This window comes from Azolla caroliniana, unplaced genomic scaffold, assembly GCF_043228905.1.
Source record: "Azolla caroliniana isolate FFs.n. ecotype wild unplaced genomic scaffold, voAzoCaro1.0.p SCAF_17, whole genome shotgun sequence".
In the NCBI taxonomy this organism is placed as follows: domain Eukaryota; kingdom Viridiplantae; phylum Streptophyta; class Polypodiopsida; order Salviniales; family Salviniaceae; genus Azolla; species Azolla caroliniana.
Window position 1 is genome coordinate 4,424,135 of NW_028230452.1, and position 16,639 is coordinate 4,440,773.

The 16,639-nt window shown below is 35.9% G+C and overlaps 1 protein-coding gene across 3 annotated transcripts; it reads left to right on the plus strand.

Moving 5' to 3' along the window:
* The first annotated feature begins 133 nt into the window (after positions 1 to 133).
* On the plus strand, positions 134 to 14,964 carry LOC147852919 (uncharacterized). Of its 3 annotated transcripts, XM_087332732.1 has the most exons (20): positions 134 to 279; positions 2,728 to 2,934; positions 3,679 to 3,873; positions 3,986 to 4,097; positions 4,203 to 4,312; positions 4,655 to 4,873; positions 5,054 to 5,198; positions 5,324 to 5,427; positions 5,538 to 5,900; positions 5,987 to 6,181; positions 6,666 to 7,210; positions 9,599 to 9,872; positions 9,968 to 10,045; positions 10,136 to 10,339; positions 11,283 to 11,493; positions 12,306 to 12,562; positions 12,704 to 12,886; positions 13,604 to 13,818; positions 14,195 to 14,415; positions 14,574 to 14,964. In XM_087332732.1, the coding sequence occupies exons 1-20, from the start codon at positions 175 to 177 to the stop codon at positions 14,678 to 14,680; spliced, it is 4,050 nt and encodes a 1,349-aa protein (XP_087188858.1). In that variant the 5' UTR covers positions 134 to 174; the 3' UTR covers positions 14,681 to 14,964. The 3 variants fall into 3 exon arrangements, with proteins under 3 accessions (XP_087188858.1, XP_087188860.1, XP_087188859.1); XM_087332734.1 differs by lacking the exons at positions 13,604 to 13,818; positions 14,574 to 14,964 and having other exon boundaries at positions 14,195 to 14,361; XM_087332733.1 differs by lacking the exons at positions 13,604 to 13,818; positions 14,195 to 14,415; positions 14,574 to 14,964 and adding an exon at positions 13,400 to 13,572 and having other exon boundaries at positions 12,704 to 12,937.
* The last annotated feature ends 1,675 nt before the right edge of the window (positions 14,965 to 16,639 follow it).

Below are 16,639 nucleotides of genomic sequence, written 5' to 3' on the forward strand. Positions count from 1 at the left end.
TGATAAGAACATCAGAAAATCTTGGTAATTAATATAATATATAAGAGGAGCTCATTCATCAAAATGTACTAATCATCATTAACAAGTGATTTATTTATCAGCAATTGATAAGAACATCAGAAAATCTGGGTAATTAGTATATATAAGAAGAGCTCAGTACATAGATAGGAAGATATGGGTGGAGGTCCAAGTCCAGAGCTGGAGGCATCCATCTTGAGCTTTTTGACGTGGCATTGGCTCCATGATTTCATCGCTCTCGGCAACTCCAAAACGATCCAGGTCATTTACAGTAAATATCATCATTGCTACGCATGACCCTTGGTCCTAATCACATTATCATTAAATTTGCTAATGTGATAGTTATGGTCCATCTGCATCTGCATCATACTAGTTATGGATGATGCCATCATCATATCATCATCTTTGTCCTTACTATCAGCATTGCTCATGGTCATTCATCATCTGCATAGCTTAGTTAGCTTATGGGCATCATGGTCATCATGAATCATGAAATGATTGCTTCATATTTGATCCGTTTTTGTACATATGTATGTTGAAGTAAAGGTTAAATTATAAGGTAAAATGATTTGGAGGGGGCAAAGTCGAAACTTGTTGGGAATCTGGTCATGTGTGATTTGTGTCATACAGTCTACAGGGGGCATTATACTTGTTATATGGCCTCATTGATCGATAAGTCCTCAATTCGTTCTAGGAGTAGATAGACATTCACATCTAAGACATTTTTTTCTGTGATTGTTGGCAAATCTGCAGACTTGTTATATGGCCTCATTGTTCGGTAAGTCCTCAATTCGTTCTAGGAGTAGATAGACATTCACATCTAAGAGGCGTATGTTTGACATTTTTTTTGTGAGTGTTGGCAAATCTGCAGAACTGTTATATGGCCTCATTGTTCGATAAGTCCTCAATTCGTTCCCGGAGTAGATAGACATTCACATCTAAGAGGCGTATGTTTGACATATTTTTTGTGACTGTTGGCAAATCTGCAGAAGATGCACTGCACTGTAATAAGAAATATGAAGAAAAATGAGAGTTGGAGGAAAAATGGAACTAGGGAAAAAAAGAAAGAAGATGGTGTTTAGCACTCATGAGGATGCATAAGAGAGATACTTTGTTTCGAGATAGAGAAATATGTGGAACAGTGTATCTGTCACCATAATACTAATTTGTTTGACTATGTCTGGGTTAGCCTGGCATAATCACCCACTAAACCATTTCTTTTCTTCCGTGACTAAAGAACTTTTAAAAAGACAACGTTAGGGTTAGCAGAATCTTCATGAATGACACAAGGAACAAATATTCATGGCCTGGATCGGAATCCAAAAGACTGATAGAATCTAGTGAAAATGGAGAGCAATCGATTTGCTACTGCTCTGATATGATTGTAATTGTAAATGTCACTCGATCAGAGTAATTTTTGACTCTCAATTATATTGGGAATCCATATGTATACTCTCCTTGTCTGATGGATTCCAATGTTTTACATAGGCATTGTCTATATCATTCTAGGTCAATATTTGATATTAGAATTGAGATGCAACTTCTTTAAGTGATTGGCAAGATTTCATGGGATTCCAATTGATTGAAATGAGATGTTTGGGTTGCTATAGGCATCAATATCCCTTCATATAAAACGCTTGATACTATATGTATATATTCAATCTCCTTGTCTGTTGTATTCTAATGTTTCACATAGGCATTCTCTATATCATTCTGGGTCAACATTTGATAGTAGAATTGAGACACAACTTCTGTAAGTGATTGGAAAGATGTCATGGGATTCCAATTGATTGCAATGAGATTCTGGGTTGCTGTAGTCATCAATATCACTTCATATGAAACACTTGATACTATATGTATATACTCTCCTTATCTGATGGATTCCAATGTTTTACATAGGCATTCTCTATATGTATATCCTTCTGGGTCAACAACATATATCGATATCTGTACATAGATGTACTCAAAAGTCACGCCGGACATTTACTGTTTTGTAGATGATAATGCAATTTCTAGTTAGGAATTGGGAAATTAAGTAGTTGTATGTTAGATTTAACCCTATGTCAAGCGAATAAATACTTGTTATGAAGGTAACTTCATGTGTTTTCTACACATACAATTAATTTTATGGAGGAGTTCAAGAGGTTTTATAATTGAGACCGTATTCAGCTTATGCCAAAACTCTCTAGACTTACATAATGAATTGCAAAAATTCCTATCCAATGTTGCTTCTAATGCTTTTAACAACAGGACAAGCCTGTCCTTTTGATACCTTTCAACTTATCTAATGTGAGACAAGGTGGATTCAATTTTGTTGTCATAGATGTTGTGGCATTCATTGCCAAGGCCTCAACATTTATACATTGTATCAATACTAGTTAGTATTTGTGACCCTTGTAAGGTATTTCTGCCTCTAGTCTTCTTGGCAAGAGGGTCAAAATATTTTTCTGAGTCCTCTCTACATCGGTACTACAAATACTGACAAGTAGTCTAGATGGCACACACAGAAGTACATAGATATCTCACACAACATTGTGACAATGTCTCTCTCGTATCAAAGTTTTGGTCCTATATGACTCTCCATCCATTCTTTGGGTGTAGATTTATGACTTTCTCTGCGTGGAGATGTCTGTTTCCTTATATTAGACTTGTGTGCGTGGTATGACCTAAGGTTGATCCAGAAATTTATGATGCTATTTAATGTTTCAGGCTGAAGACCTATACGACATGAACCCAAAGGAAACAACAGCTCACTGTGAACAACTTTGGAATAAGGCCATTGAAAAAGAGAGAAGAATATTGAATAACCCGGATGCCACTCCATCTATTTGGAAGCTCCTATGGCACTCCTTTGGAATTGAGTTTGCTAAAGTCTCAATTTGCAAGCCGATTTGGTTAGCTGCAGTAGTACTTCAGGTAAGTTATGGGTTGTACCATGGATAGTGTCCAAGCATGGAGAAAAATCATTGATGTCAAAATAATTACAAGTTTAAAGGTATTCATTTTGCTGACCTTTCTTGAGGAATATTTCATACCCAAGGCATATCATATCAGAATATCTCCTGAAATATCGTAACTTGATATATATGAATTATTAAAAATTTACTTGAGATTGGATAAAGAACTAACTTTTGTCCTGTGATAGAAAAATAATAAAAAACACCAGCATGGGTGTTGCTCATATGAAACTATAAAATGCTGAAATTATGATCAAGCACAGCTTATTTAACATTCTAGCAATGTACTTCAATAATTTTGAAGCATATGTTGGATGGAATCTATTTTGTGTAGGTGTGAATCAATTGTCAAATCCATTGAAATACATTATATTTGAAGACTGTGTTAACTTTGTTATCTTCCATCTTTTCTTGAGGTAAATAACAGAGTCTTATATTTGAAGTAACATATATATTTTCCATCTTTTTTTCAAATACATCTTTTCTTGAGGTATAGTAAGTGATGCTATATTGTTTCATTGGTTGCAAAATGATGTGCTGACTTACTATGTACATAACATTGAAATTTGGACATCTAAAGCAAGCCTCTCAGTGGAGTGGTAAGCTGTAATGCCTATTAATGGAGTGGCATGTTATATGTATAAGAGGAGACGTCATCTTTTTCCAACCCAAATATCAAACAGATTTCTTTTAAAATATTCAGGTTTACATATTGAGAGCGATGATAAACGTTATAACAGACCGACACAACTTTCAATTGTGGTGGGGAATACTACTTATTATTGGAATGTTCTTAACAATAATTGTTGCAAGCATAACACATCACTTATGCCTTGCATTGAGCATAAAAGTTGGTATGAAGATTCGTTCAACTGTGAGCGTGGCAGTTTTCAATTTGGTAGGTTAACGGGTACTAACCTGGTTCTCCTTAAAAGTCTTCTGAAATAAACAGACCAAAATGATTTTTTTTTTGCCATATCTCTTGGATTTTCACTACTTTTATGTTGCAGATTTTAAGAACGAAATTTGTCTCTTTGATTGGAGCAAATAGTGGAGAGATGTTGAATCTGGTCACAAATGACACTCAAAAGCTGGTTGATGCTGCAACATACTTCCATTTTGGTATGATGATTTTACTTGGGAGATCTATATCTCTAGTGTGTTTCAGCGTAGATGTTTTAATATGTAATATATGAATCTCAATAAAATAACTTCATGATGTCGCAGCTTGGTTTAGTGTTATTGAACTTGTCACAGTCGGTATACTAGCTATAATAGAGGCTGGCATTTCTGCAATTCCTGGCGTAATTCTATCATTTTTAACCATACCAATGCAGGTGAGTCCATATCTCTTTCTTATTTATTAATTCTGTAGTATGAAAATATATTATGATGCTGCTCTAGAAAAAGAGGTCAGATATTTGTTTTTCATATGGAAGTAACTTGAGTTACTGACTACACAATTGGGATACTGTATGATAATATCTCCCAAGTACCAAGAAGATTGATTGTGTTATATGAAATGATGATCTTCCATCTCTGATTTTATCACCACTAAATATAGAAAACTGTAAATGTGCATTGATCCTGATGATGGACATGTAGAGCTGTAGTGTTCTATCTGCTATTATATATCAGAGGCGCAGAAATGCTACTAATGTATCCCTTTATTTGTGAAGATTTGGATGGCTAGAATGTCCGGGAAGTTACGGAGGAAGGCAGTTAAATATACTGATGAGCGTGTACATTTAACAAGTGAAATTTTGAATGGAATCAGAGTGATAAAATACAATGGCTGGGTTGCCCCCTTTCTACGTCGCATTGCTGATTTGCGAAAAGATGAGATCCATAAAATAAGGAAGTCTTCTTTTATACGATCAGCAACCTCTACTATAAGGGTATCGATAAATTGTCTAATCACGTACACATATCTGATTTGTCTCTTTGGCTCTCTCTTTCCCAAAATTCTTGAATGCAATGTTAGTGCTGTTAACAGATAATTCCTTGTTTAGCTTTGTTATCACTGTTTATAGAGTAATGTTTGTTGCACTTTTTTTATACTGTCTGTCGTGACACAGGATTGCATTACCCCCTTGGCTTCTTTGCTGACTTTTGCAACATATTATGCAATTCATGATGGAAGCTTCATGCCAGCAAGTCGAGCATTCACAATTCTGGCATTATTTAGCATTCTTGTACGGACATTCTCAATAGCACCTTTAGGTAACTCTTACCAGACCATTTCTCCGTGAGAATAACAAATCTAAAGTAGTATTATTATTTCAAAAACATTTATCCATGATGAAGTACATGAAATGAAAAACTTATAATATTGTTAAGGTATACAGGTATTCAAGTCGGCAATGAGGCAGTTGTAGCAGTGAATCGTTTGCAGAAGCTACTTAGCTTGGATAGAGGAGACAATTCTATCATGGGAGAAGACAATGCATCAGTTGGCACCATATTCTCTAGTTCAATTACAATCTCATATCTATAATTGGTTTGGTTCATCTTCACCATGTTATGGTTTTGTTCATTAATGACACTACTTATTGGATGCAGATCATAGCGGAGGAATATCCAGATAAAGCCATCATGGTCAAAGATTGTTCATTTTCATGGGAGCTAAGAAAAACACAGAAACTTATAATCTCTGACAAATCTAGAGACATGAACCAACGATCTGATGCAAGCAAAGGGAGTTTCCATAAAGTACATATAGACATTGAACTAGAAAATAAAGCAGAGAGATATATTCAAGATTTTCAATCCACACAGATTCATGATACCCAAAACAAGTCAACAAAAGAATCAGTATTAGAGGATATCAAACTTTCAGTGGAGAAAGGTAAACTGATAGGAATATATGGTGCCGTTGGAAGTGGCAAAAGTTCGCTCTTGTTTGGGATCTTAGGTGAAATGCAGGTATTATGCATTTTGTTTTTAATTCTATCAGAAAATCTATTTGTTGGTTGATATCTGTGAATGAAGATTATTACTGCTCCTTACAGTGCTTAAAAGGACAAGTATTTGTTCAACGTGATGTGGCTTATGTGCCTCAGCAACCTTGGATACTTAATGATACAGTTCGGAGAAATATAGTGTTTCAAAGTCCTTATGATCCCGAACGTTACCAGAGAACTGTTGCTGCTTGTGCTTTAGAAACTGATATCTTGCAATTTGCCGGTGGTCATGATGCCGAAATTGTATGTCTTCTCAATAATTGTTTTATTACCTCTGAATACTTCAATGATGATGATGCTCAAACCACTCATTCTCTGATTATGTAAATACTTAGATTTTCCCAAATGGAGATATCTATGCCTACATTCCATGGAAATTTAGCATCTCTACAACTCCCCCTATCACATGATGATAATTCTAAACACATGATTATCCTTGATCAAGGATTAAAGAATGTTGTAATACTCTCTCTTTTGACCCAAAAAATCTAGTCACAAATCTGGTATTAAAATTATGCATTTCCTAGTTCTATAATAAGCTTTCTTGTGCTCTAAATAATTATCACTGCTGATATAATCTCTCATAGGTAACATTACGTATTTATCTGCTACCTTTCCCTTGCTAGATAATAATCTGCTACAACGAAAAACAGTTCTATGAATCATTGTTGTTTAGTATGGTCTTAATGCATCTGAATAATGTTATAACGACCCTCTTTTCTATCAGGGTGAAAGAGGAATTAATCTAAGTGGAGGCCAGAAGGCACGTGTAAGTCTTGCACGAGCTTGCTACAGTTCAGCCCCTGTTGTTCTGTTGGATGATCCTTTTGCAGCTGTTGATGTGCCTACAGCAAAACATTTAATTGATAATGTTCTGAATGGAATACTGAAAGAGAAAACAGTAATTTTAGTGACACATAATAAGACAGCACTTTCTGTTTGTCATCACATCTATTCAATGGAAAATGGCCACTTGCTAGATGTAACTTGTGTTGAGGAAGACTCATTTGAATCGATTGATCCAAAAAAGATTGAAAATATCATAAGTTCATCCGCACATGATTTTCAAAATGATGAGTATGATTCTATCATGGATGTTGATGAAATGATCATGAAAGAGGAGGCTCTTCCCGAGAGAGAAGAAAAGTTGCAATCGCAAAACATCAAATCACATATTTTTGATATCAAGAACAGGGCTACAGTGATGGAAAATAAAGTTGAAGGATCTGTGCATGCATCAACATGGATAGCTTATGGACGAGCATCTGGGGGGTATAATCTTGTCCCTTTTAGTTTTCTTTTTCATTTATTATATTGTTTTTCAAGGTTTACGCTATTTTTTAGGAGCTTTGATTATCATATCATTTATGTAGTAACATTGTTACGGCATTAGCAGTTGTAATCTTGATCATGTCCCATAGGTCTTGATTTATACAAACCCTGTTACTCTGCTTGAGTAACTCATAACTCATAACAGTAGAGAGAAAGAAACCAAACCAAGTGATGAATAGTTATTTTCTAAATGAAACCATTCATAAGCTGTAGTATGAAACGAACAGTTCACCATTGCAGATGCAGAGCCAAGTAGAAAATTCTATTATGAACTTTATTTAAAAAGAATCAAAGGTTCTAATTAACAGTTGGTTCAAGGAGAGAACCAAAGAGAGTTATTACATTAGCAACACAGAGAATGTGGGTAGAGTAAGTATGAGTGTGGGATGGTCACATTCCTTATGGGCAAAGAGGTTGAGCTGTAATTTTTTATTTACCAAAACAGGGATGTATATTATCTGATTGTAGTGCCAAATTATCGGAGATTGTTGCGTATCAATGAAATGATCATCTGCCTGGAGTTCTTCCCATCTCTAGCCTTACGCATATTAATAATGTCCATCCATTTGCCTACTGTGAACAATGCATGACCTCATCCTCATATCATTCAGTACAAATTTAGATGCATTTTTTCATATAACCTTCCATGTATTTTTCGAAAACCTTCAGAAAACTCAAAATAGCAGCAGAAAAATTCCAAAAGAAAAACTGGAAATATCTAAAGAATTTTTTTCCCAGGCTTTCAAAGAAATGAACAAATTTGTGAGGGAAAACAGCCTGTTCTTAATCCTATAAATGGCAGAAACGTTTGATAGTTTCCAGACAGGCTGAACTGATGTTTTCATGCTATAAGATACTTTACATGTGTTCTGTTTGTTTTCCATTTATTTATTTATTTGCATCAATTTTCTTCCCATTACCTGTTTTCTAGTTTAGCAGGCCATGTCTTGACATTTGAATCTCTTCATATACAATTTGCATTTATAATGATAATCTCATGGATATGGAATCTAGACCTGTTCCTTGAAGACCCTATAGATTTTATTTTATTTTCCATAAAAAACTATCCTCCATTGGCATTAAAATTAAAGTGGACAATATACAAGATAATCCAATATTACAACGAATATTGTATAGCCATGTCGAATGACTGTAGTCAAATCTTTCTAGGTAAAGATAAATAAACTTTCTAGCCAATCTTATTCATGTTCGGCATATCCAAGAAAAATGTTTCATCCAGCAGTCCCATTCTTTCAAATCTCAGCATGCATCTCACATTCCTTCATAATCTCCTTGCATTGTCAGTGTCTTTGCACTTGCAATACATGTCTATAAGAACATTGCTCACAAAGACATTCAAGTCATAACCACTTGCAACTGTATGGTTGTCATGTCTATCATCTGATTTGCAATAGTGATGTCTGCTAACAAACCATTTTTATAATAAGGTTATGTAATTGCTTAGCACAAGCCAGATTTCCTTCTTTTTTGCATCTCTTTATAAGAAAAAATACCGATTCCTTTGGAATAGTTTTTCCTTCAGTAAACAATTCCTAAAAATCTTGAAATTCCTTGTTGATTGATCCATCTTCATGCACCTCACTGAAAGCCCCGGCCCCCAACAGTGCCAAAATAGTGATCCTTCTCTTGCACCTGATAATGCTTGTATTTGAAGGTATATCATTGTCAACCAAGCATGTTAATTTGACTCTAATATATAAGGGCAATGCTTTTGTGCATCTCCGATTCTTGCAAGAATAAAGTATTATCAGCTAGTGTCCCATCTGATGCCCAGAGCAATGAAGAAGTTTGTGGGGATAACAAAGACCTTATCACAATTGTTAAATTCAGTATAGCGAGTGGGCAGTGCATTCCAAGAGATTACCAATCCATCTGGAACATGGTCAAAAAACCTACTTGAGCAGTTTCAAGTAATCCAAACTTTGCATACATATCAATGAGCATTATAATTACTGATTACAAGATCATGTTTCAAACCCTGTTTGCAGATACTGTTGTGCACTTATTGTCCTCTTTCTACTTCTTGAAGACCCTATAGATTGATGTTTCATATAATATATTAACATGTTCCCAAGTGTTTCACATGTTTAGTGTATAATATCAAAAACTAAGTGTACTCTGGAACAAGATGTTTGCAAAAGTATGCAATTCTTACATTATGATTGGGGTGGGGGATACAGTTTTTTTCCTTCTGGATAGACCAAGACCTGTTTTTCTAGGAAATTGATGATTTCTATGTCCTTAACAATTGAAGCTATTTATCATTCTAAGTTGCATAACCATTACTAACCCTTTTTTTTTATGCAGACTTGTCTTTTTCTCTCTGGTCTTGATTTCGTTTATGATTGCTCAATCTGTGCGAATCATGGTAGTTTACTGGTTGAGTGTGTGGACAGAAAGAAAATACCATTTATCTGAGGATCTTTACTTGATAGCATATGCAAGCTTTGCAATTGGAGCAACCATATTATCTATTTCCAAGGCCCTTCTATTTACTTATGCAACGATGATTGCAGCTATAAAAATGCATAATCAGATGGCAGAACGAGTGCTTCGTGCACCACAACTTTTTTTCGATCAAGTAAACAATTAATTCCCCATCATTTTTTCAAACTCATATCAATATCAGTAAATTATAGGATGAAAGTGTACACACTCATACAGTTCAACATGCAGAATGTGACAGGTAGAATTTTGAATCGCTTCAGCAAGGACCAATCTTTAGTTGATGAGGTATTACCCATCACAGCCCAGGTAAGGACTGGTTTGTTTTCCAGTTGTTATTTGTTGTTAATGGGGAAAGCATTAAAAGAGTAATTTATATCTTCTGTTGCCAAATTGCAGCAAATGCTTGAGTATTACATATTGAGCCTTGGAAGCCTATTGATGATTGGAGTGCTCATTCCATGGTTTTTATTAACGTTTCCTCCCTTTATCCTTTTCTTCATGTATGTTCAACGAAGATACGTAGTCATCTCCCGTGAACTTAAGAGACTTGAAGCAATTTCAAGGTCACCTGTGTATGCCCACTTTTCCCAGACACTCCAGGTAACACAGTCTACAATAAAGATTTTGCTTTCTGTATGTTGCCCAACAGTCCTTTTAAAATAGAGGCGATGAAAATAAGCTCTAATCAGCAGGTGATATTTGTAATGCTTCATTCACCAGACCTCTTTCTTTAAACATAATTTATTTGATCATAGATGGATTGAAAGTTAAACATGCCAACTGTGCAGTGTGACTTATCTCCTGATTGTAATTAAATTTTTTTGACATATATGGATTGCAAAAGTAGAATTTACAAACACTATTTTGTCATATCTTATGGAAGATGAATATTCATGACTGATTGAAAGATCACTTCTAAATATTTGAGCAACCATATTATCTATAAAATAACATCACCTATAGGATTAGAGGGCAAGGCCAATGTATGACCAAATAAGCACCGTATATCTATGGGAGTCAGTGATCTAGAGATGCTGATTTACATCAGAAATGCTGCTTGGAAAAAGTTGAATTTGAGGTTCCTTGTTAACACATAAGTATCGTGTTTGCTATTTCCTACATGGTAATGATAGTAAGTGGATATGGATTATACATATCAAGATCAGATTAATCCGGCTGCTTTAATGGAGTACATCTTGTATAAATAGCTACTTCAAAGTATGCAGGATATTTATACAAGGCTTACTCCAAGTTATGAGTAATTAAAGTTTCATTGTTTATTTCTATTATAAACAAGACTTTGAAGTAGATATTTATACTTCAAAGTATAATAGAAATAAACAATGAAACTTCAATTACTCATAACTTGGATGTTTACCTTGTAAGGGGCTTCCATGCAGATGCATGTATTTACACAATGCAGGATATTATAGAAAAACAGTATAATAACAGTTTGTGTTGAGCTGAGCAAGCTATACACTTGTATATACTGTAATATTCATCTATTATGTTTCTTATCTTAATGGGTGAATGCTTATGGCAGGGTGTTGTTTCTGTGCGAGCTTACGGCGCACAATCTGAGATGCATGAGAAATTTATATCGTTAATAGATGCAAATCATCGACCATTTGTTATGTTTTTCCATGTAGCACGTTGGTTGGGAATACAACTCGACTTTGCCACTACTTTATGTGTCATGTTAGCATCAATTCTTGTGCTTGTTCTTAGGCACTCAATCTCTCCGGGGCTAGCAGGTACAACGTTACAACCTTTTGCTAAATACAGATAAGCAACAGTGACATAACTTATTTATTGAACATTGCTGTTTTCCCTACAATATTTTTGTGAACGAATTCTATTAGTCCTAAAATTGCACGAGTCTTGAAGTACCATTCAATAAAGAAGAAAAATAGGACAATTTAGATTCCTTTTTTACCAGGGGCATAGAAAATTTTCTATCATAAAAATGGCTACATATGGTAGCTCTAACATACAGATCAAGCTGAAAAATACTATCATCATCTCTCAAAGGATTGTGGCCTACATAGATGATTCTCAGATACACTAGATCCACGATTAGAAATAGTGTTGAAGTTTGTGCTGACATGTATTTGTACTCCACCGAACAAGCCAGGAGATTTGTGCCACCGAGGGAGTGATAACTTGGTTCACAAAACACGGCTTCGTTGAGATGTGACTAGAAGCATGTATTTCCAAATGATAAGTGGATTTTTTTTACCTACTTTGAAGATCATAACATTATTTGAATGGAGATTATTTACACTTCAAGTGGCACACATGGTAGTTGGAGTATAAATACCTAGTTTTCTCCCAACTAAGGATATTGATGTTTTTCTTCAGGGTGTACATAAAAGGTTAAGACCCTACCTACCTGAAAAAGATATGTGAACTAAGACATCCTTATAATGTTATACCTCTGTTAAATTTTTATTATACTATCACACGTGATTAGGAAGATAAAAAGAAGGGTATTCCGCATAATTTGTTATCCACTGAATTTATTAGGCTTCTTATTCTTATTGAGTGTTTATGTTTTCGTGTGAAGGTGTTGTATTAATTCAAAGCTTGCAAGTGACCAACTTCATGCAGTTTGCGGTTCGGCAAGCAGCAGAAACAGAAAACTATTTGACAAGCGTAGAAAGAATTGAAGAGTACGCTACTCTTGCATCTGAAGCAGATCCGACAACCCAACCGGGAATTATTGATAAAAATTGGCCATCACAAGGAGAAATTGAGTTCAAAGAGTATTCCATGACCTATAGAGTGGAATTGCCACCAGTTTTAAATGGAATCTCATTCAAGGTAAAGCAGAAAAATAGAGACGGATTAGAAAAGACAATAGAAATGCATTAAAGAAAAGAAATGAGAAAAAACAATTAGATCAATCCTTCCTATGGGGGTATATAGAAACCTTACTTTATCCTTCATGGGCTTTTTGACTAGGTCCATGCAGGAGAGAAAGTGGGGATTTTAGGGCGGACGGGTGCCGGCAAGTCAAGCTTGGTTGCAGCTCTTTTCCGCATTGTAGAAAATGAGAACTGCTCTGGGGATATATTCATTGACAACATAAACATAAAGAATGTTGGCCTTGATGATTTACGCCAACGACTTTCAATAATTCCTCAGGTTAGTCACTACACCAAAATGTTAAGTATCATATGGGTATGCTCATGTAATGTTAGGTCTCATATAGTTGTTGTTATGGGCATGAACCATATAATATCCCGTGGTAAGATTGTATCCTACTATTCTATACACGTGGAGAAAGTGTGAGGGTTAAACGAGAGTGTAAAGAAGGGAAGGATTACTTTTAATCCTTGGGATTGAGACAACCCATTAAGGCCAAATGTGAACTTGCTTGGGGGACTTAGGTTTGGCTATAAATATGAGGCCTAGCTACCCTCATTTGACACATTATCAACTATGTCGAGACTCTGTCCTTGTGGTGGATCAACTCTTGTAGCGAACGCACTAGTACCAGGTATGACTTGACGCCACAAAGGTGGTATGGGACATCAATCGAGGCTCGAGTTCGTCTCGATCCCTTCGCTCGGGGGTGGTTGGGTGGATCGACACCCTTCTTTCTCTCTCCTCTCTTATTTTTCTATCTATTATATCCTTATCTCATGCTCACAGTAGGATCTAGCTCTAACAGTTGTAGTTATGGGTAGCTTATTTTCCTTCTATTTATTTATGCATTAAATGATTTTTGGTAAACTATTTTTTAGAAAACATTTTACCTGTCAAATATAACTTCAACATATCAACCACATTGATATCCATGATTTTTAACACGTGATAAGTGGGCAATGCTATAATTCATTTCTTTCTATTCACCAACAGGATCCGGTATTGTTTCAAGGCACTGTTAGGTTTAATTTGGATCCCTTTCAAGTGTATTCGGATTCAGATATTCATGAAGCCTTATCAAGTGTCCATCTCTCAGCAAAGATCCACAGCTTGGACAGGGGCTTGGATAGTGTTGTAACTCAGAATGGGGAGAATTTTAGTGTTGGGGAGAGACAATTAATGTGTCTTGCCAGATCTATGTTAAGAAGGTATTACATTGATACATCCCTTTTTATTATAAATTATAGCCGTATGAAATAGAAATCTTCTGATGGTTTAAAATTTCTACGTCTTTTTTGTCCATAGGCTACTAAATTGATTTAAACATCAAATAAATGTAACCTCTGATACAAAACCTTGGAAAAAATGGTACATAGTTTGCTAACAATAGGTCTATATCTCTTGAAAGAATCTAGGAAAAAGAATAAATATATCAAGAAGTTTTTGGTAGTTGTATTTGGATAAATAGTTATTAACTCAACAAAGGATCTGTTTGGCAAAAAGAATAAATATATTAAGAAATCTATATCCTTTTTTGAAGTCTACCATGATAATTAACCATTTTTGTTAACCGGATTGATTCAGATCAACTGTGATTGTGATGGATGAAGCAACAGCAGCAATTGATGGAGAAACAGATAAGCTGATACAAGTGACAATAAGAACCACATTTCATGATTGCACGGTGCTCACTGTGGCTCATCGGATTGATACTGTTATTGATTGTGATCGTGTCCTAATACTTCGTACAGGTGGCCATGTCGCCGAATTCGGATCTCCAATAAACCTTCTCGAGAATCATCCAGGTGCATTTGTGTTTTTTCTTCTTTTGCATTTTTATACACATGCTCACTAGAAATCAGATGTAAAAATATGTTCCATGGATGTTGGGCTCAAAAAATTTCAATTTATGGAATCCTTGTTTGTTGCATTAAATTTTTTATGGATTGATGATATTTTCCAGGTGGTAGTTTTGCTGAAATGGTTCGAAAAGCTGGTCCAACCATCTCGCAAAGGTTGCATGAAGCTGCATATGAAGCTGCAAGCAAAAGAATAGTGAACAAATTATAGAGCAATTTAGAGGCCTAATCAAAATTAAATGTTATATAAAAAGGTTTAACACTAGAATGAATGGTGATATGCACAATGAATTTCAATCGTTATCTTCAGACATGAAGCCTAACATTTGGATCAAATAGTTTAATAATAAAATTTTATCTAAAGATTACAACTTCAAGATAAACAACAACACATATTAAATGCTCCCTTTAAAAGCTGTACAATGTCAAACATCACAATTGAATATTTCTTCAAATCAAGCATTGAGCATTGAAACATAATAGAGAATATTACCAATATGTTATTGTTGTCGACAAGACTACTTTTCATGATGTACCATAGCATGGTATATACTTGAACATCAGCATTTATTGACACACACCATTCATTTGGTTAAACTGTTAGATCTCTAATGATCTAACTCGGGTATGTATAATGACCCTTCTCGTTCAAAAATATTATTGATCGATGCTTGCTTACATAAGCTTTTTGAGTGCTAAAATGACCATCAACAAAGATAACACCTACATATCTACATATTGCTACGTCGAAGTGTACAATTCTTAGATTTCCTTACCAAGAGTTATGTCTTATTCGAATGTTCTTCATGAGAACCACCTCAAGCTCAAAGTGGTGTACCACTGTCTACTCTTTTGTTGGTGAGAGAGAGTATCGATGGCTCAAGCTACTAATGCATAGGCTAACTACCAAAGAAAATGTTCGGCAAGTACCCTATGACTTAATCACTTATACAAGATTAATTAGATAGCTTAAAGACTTCACCACAACCAGGAGATGCACAAAGAGAAACCACCATCATATCTTAGCTTCTATTCATCCATGCATAAGATAGTACTAGGGATCAACAACGGTTTGGTTTAGGCTTAGCCGGTTTGGCCTGATCCAAGCCAAACCGGCTAAGCCTAAACCGTTTACGGGATCTCAAACCTGAGCCGAGCCGGTTTGTGAACCGGCTTGGAAACCGGTTTAGAAAGCTCCCTCTCTCTCTCTCTCTCTCCCTACCTCCTCCTCTCTCTCAGATGATCCACTATATAGTATATAGTATATAGTATATAGTATATATTGTACAAGCTCTCCCTCCCACTCTCTCTCACGTCTGTGGACTTGACTCTCTCCTCGTCTGTGTAGTTCTCCCTCACTCACTCTCTCTCTCCTCGTCTGTGTAGTTCTCCCTCACTCACTCTCTCTCTCCTCGTCTGTGTAGTTCTCCCTCACTCACTCTCTCTCTCCTCGTCTGTGTAGTTCTCCCTCACTCACTCTCTCTCTCCTCGTCTGTGTAGTTCTCCCTCACTCACTCTCTCTCTCTCCCATCGTATGTTTAGTCTCCCTCTCTCTCTCTCTCTCTCTCTCTCTTTCCCCTTGTCTGTTGTCTCTCTCCCCCTCTCTCTAAAGTTTATAAACGGCTTAAACGGTTTACCTGGCTTGAGCGGGTTTGGCGAGGCTCAAGCCAAGCCGAGCCGAGCTCAAACCGTTAAGGCAAGTTCAAGCCTAAACCGAGCCGCTAAGCCGCTAAGATGTTTTCAAGCCGGCTAAGCCAAACGGTTTAGACTTGAGCCGAGCCGTTGCCGATCCCTAGATAGTACATGCTTTAATGAGTACAATGATTAGGCTTAATACATATAGGTGGGGAAGAGCCTTTACAAATGACTTATGGTTTCGCCTTCATTGTTCTTTCTTATTTACCTTGGGCGGTTACCTTTTAGTGAGGACAAAACCAAGGATTAGTTTTTCAATCTGGATGATGCTCACACTGTTCACTATTGATGTTTTTATAACAAGTTCAGCCTTCTCCATGCCCTTGTCACTTCAACCAAACCCAAAGACTTCTTGCATTTCTATGAAGCTATTGTATTACCATTTGGCTTAAAGCTCTCGATATCATTTTGTTCTATCCTTTTTCTTTCTTAGTATTACACTAAGTTTAATACCAATGTTATGATGTTTGCGGGT

Coding starts and splice junctions, on each gene's coding strand:
- LOC147852919 (XM_087332732.1), top strand. CDS start 175: ATGGGTGGAGGTCCAAGTCCAGAGCTGGAGGCATCCATCTTGAGCTTT. Junction 3,874..3,985: donor GCGTGGCAGTTTTCAATTTG/GTAGGTTAACGG, acceptor TTTATGTTGCAG/ATTTTAAGAACGAAATTTGT. Junction 7,211..9,598: donor TATGGACGAGCATCTGGGGG/GTATAATCTTGT, acceptor TTTTTTATGCAG/ACTTGTCTTTTTCTCTCTGG.